The following is a 2,833-nucleotide window of genomic DNA, read 5'->3' on the forward strand; positions in this document are numbered from 1 at the left end:
TCTGCATATGGCTGTCCAGTTTGCTCAGCATCAATTGTTGAAGAGGCTATTTCTTCTCCTCACCATATGTCTTCGGGTCTAGGGTTTTATTTTCTGCATCTTGTAATCTATTCCATTGGTCTATTTTTGTGTCAATGCCAAGCTGGTTTTGTTATTACGGCTCTGTGGGAGAGTTTCGAGTCTGGTGTGGTGATGTGCTTTTATTCTTAAAGTACATAAGGCTTTGGTAATAATGCTGTAAACTATTCAATAGATTGAAGTTGTGTACATATGCATTCACATAGGCGTTCATACTCATAGACATACATGAGGGTGGAGGGCAATCCAAGACGAGTCTGTAGATATACTAAAGAGCACTGTGCGCGTGTTCGTTCACTCATCTGGTGATTGTTTCCCTCTTCCTGGTAGTCTACGCACATGGAATCACATAATCACACACGGGTTTCAGAATTCCTTCTTCTGGGATTTTCACAACTGCCCCAACTGCAGCCCCTGCTCTACGGCCTCTTCCTGTCCATGTACCTGCTCACCGTGCTCGGCAATCTGCTCATCATCCTGGCCACCGCCTCCGACCCCCGTCTGCGCACGCCCATGTACTTCTTCCTCTCCAACCTGTCCCTGGTGGACGTCTGCTTCACCTCCACCACCATCCCCAAGATGCTGCTCAACCTCCACACGCACAGCCGGGCCATCAGCTACGCGGGCTGCATGGCCCAGATGTTCTTCTTCTTGCTCTTTGCAGGGCTGGACAACTTCCTGCTGGCGGTGATGGCCTACGACCGCTTCGTGGCCATCTGTCACCCGCTGCGCTACGCGGCCATCGTGGGCCCCCGGCGCTGTGCATTGCTGGTGCTGGGCTCCTGGGTCACCAGTGCCCTGAATTCCTTGTTACAAAGCTTTGTTTTCGCACACCTGTCCTTCTGCTCTGACGTGGAAGTCTCACACTTCTTCTGCGAACCGAATCAGGTGGTGCACCTGGCCTGCTCGGACACCTTCCTTATTAACGTGCTCATGGACTGCGCGGCTGGGCTGCTGGGCGGCGGCTCGCTGGCCGGCATCCTGTACTCGTACTCCAGGATCGTGTCCTCCATCCGGGCCATGTCCACGGCCCAGGGGAGGTACAAGGCCTTCTCCACCTGCGCGTCACACCTCTCCGTGGTCTCCTTGTTTTACGGCACGATCCTGGGTGTGTACCTCAGCTCCACTGTGGCCCAAGACCCCCACTCGACGGCCACAGCCTCGGTGATGTACAGCGTGGTCACCCCCATGCTGAACCCCTTCATCTACAGCCTGAGGAACAAGGACCTCAAGAGGGCTCTGAGGACACTCCTCAGAGAGACAGCAAAAGGGTGGCATTGCCCTAGGCCAAACACAAAAGAGCTGCCACAGACACGGGTGGCTCACACCTGTCATCCCAGCTTCTCGGGAGGCTGAGAGCTGAGGATCACAGTTCGAAGCCAGCCCAGGCAGGAAAGCTTGTGAGACTCTTCTCTCCAAAGAACCATGGAAAAACCCAGAAGTGGAGCTGTGGCTCAAGTGGTAGAGCACCAGCCTTCCAGCCTTGAGTGAAAAAGCTCAGGGACAGAACCTGGGTCCTGAGTTCAAACCCCAGGACCTGCACAGATGAGAGAGAGAGAGAGAGAGAGAGAGAGAGAGAGAGAGAGAGAGAGAGAGAGAGAGAGAGAGAGAGAGAGAGAGAGAGAGAGAGAGAGAGAGAGAGAGAATTTGTCTACAAATGTAGCTTACATTGAAAGAGTATAGATAACAGATTGATTAGTGCTCCAAATCACACAGTAGCTTCTGTACAACAGGGAACATCAACTTTACATGTTGTATTTCAATTTGAAAGTGTGTGTGTGTGTGTGTGTGTGTGTGTGTGTGTGTGTGTGTGTGTGTGTGTGTGTGTGTGTGTGTGTGTGTTCTGGGGTTTGAATTCAGGGCCATGACACTGTCCCTGAAGTTTTTCTGCTCAAGGCTTGAGCTCTACCACTCGAGACACAGCTCCACTTCCAACATCTTGGTGGTTCATTGGAGATAAGAGTCTCATGGACTTTCCTGCCTTGGCTGGCTTTGAACCACAATCCTCAGATCTCAGCCTCCTGAGTAGCTTGGCATTACAGTCATGAGTCTCCAGCATGCAGAAGTATCTGGTTTCTTTTCTTTCAATCCTTCAGATACTTATTTTCAACTGATTTGAAATATTTCCTACAGACTACAATTAGACAAGAGTTCAAAATTATTACTTTAGTTTTTTTGTTGTTTTGTTTCTTTTTTTTCCCTTGTCCTCAGAGAAAATACATTTGGTTGGAGAAGTGATTTCCTCATTAATGATTTGGTCCAGTATTCTTTTGTATTATTTTCTACTTTAATTTTATTTTCTTTCATTGTGATGCACAGAGGGTCACAGTTACATAAGTAAGGTCATGAGTACGTTTTTTTGTGTCGAATATTGTTACCCCCTCCCTCCGTTTCTCTCATTTCCTTTCCCCCCTCAGTATTCTTTTTTAATTAAAAAGTTAATCAAGGTATTGCAGCACTGTTCACAATAGCTAGTATATGGAAACAACCCAGATGCCCCACCACAGATGAATGGATCCAAAAATTGTGGTATCTATACACAATGGAATATTATGCAGCCATTAGAAATGACAAAATAATGGCATTCACAGGGAAATGGATGGAGCTAGAAGGAATCATGTTGAGCGAGGTAAGCCAAAAGCAAAGAGACAAACGGTACATGGTCTCCCTGATAAGTGGATGCTAAATCTAAAATGTTAGGTGATACGACAAAACTAACAGGACTTAAGAAACAAAGAACTCCCACTCATCTGGT

General features: G+C 48.0%; 1 protein-coding gene across 1 annotated transcript; it reads left to right on the top strand.

The window, feature by feature from the left end:
- The first annotated feature begins 417 nt into the window (after window positions 1-417).
- On the top strand, window positions 418-1,434 carry LOC138808812 (olfactory receptor 7A10-like). The gene has a single exon (XM_069995022.1). It carries the CDS (start codon window positions 418-420, stop codon window positions 1,432-1,434), a length of 1,017 nt encoding a protein of 338 aa, XP_069851123.1.
- Window positions 1,435-2,833: the final 1,399 nt, after the last annotated feature.

Source organism: Dipodomys merriami, unplaced genomic scaffold, assembly GCF_024711535.1.
Source record: "Dipodomys merriami isolate MVZ:Mamm:240054 unplaced genomic scaffold, mDipMer1.0.p SCAF_477, whole genome shotgun sequence".
Lineage (NCBI taxonomy): Eukaryota > Metazoa > Chordata > Mammalia > Rodentia > Heteromyidae > Dipodomys > Dipodomys merriami.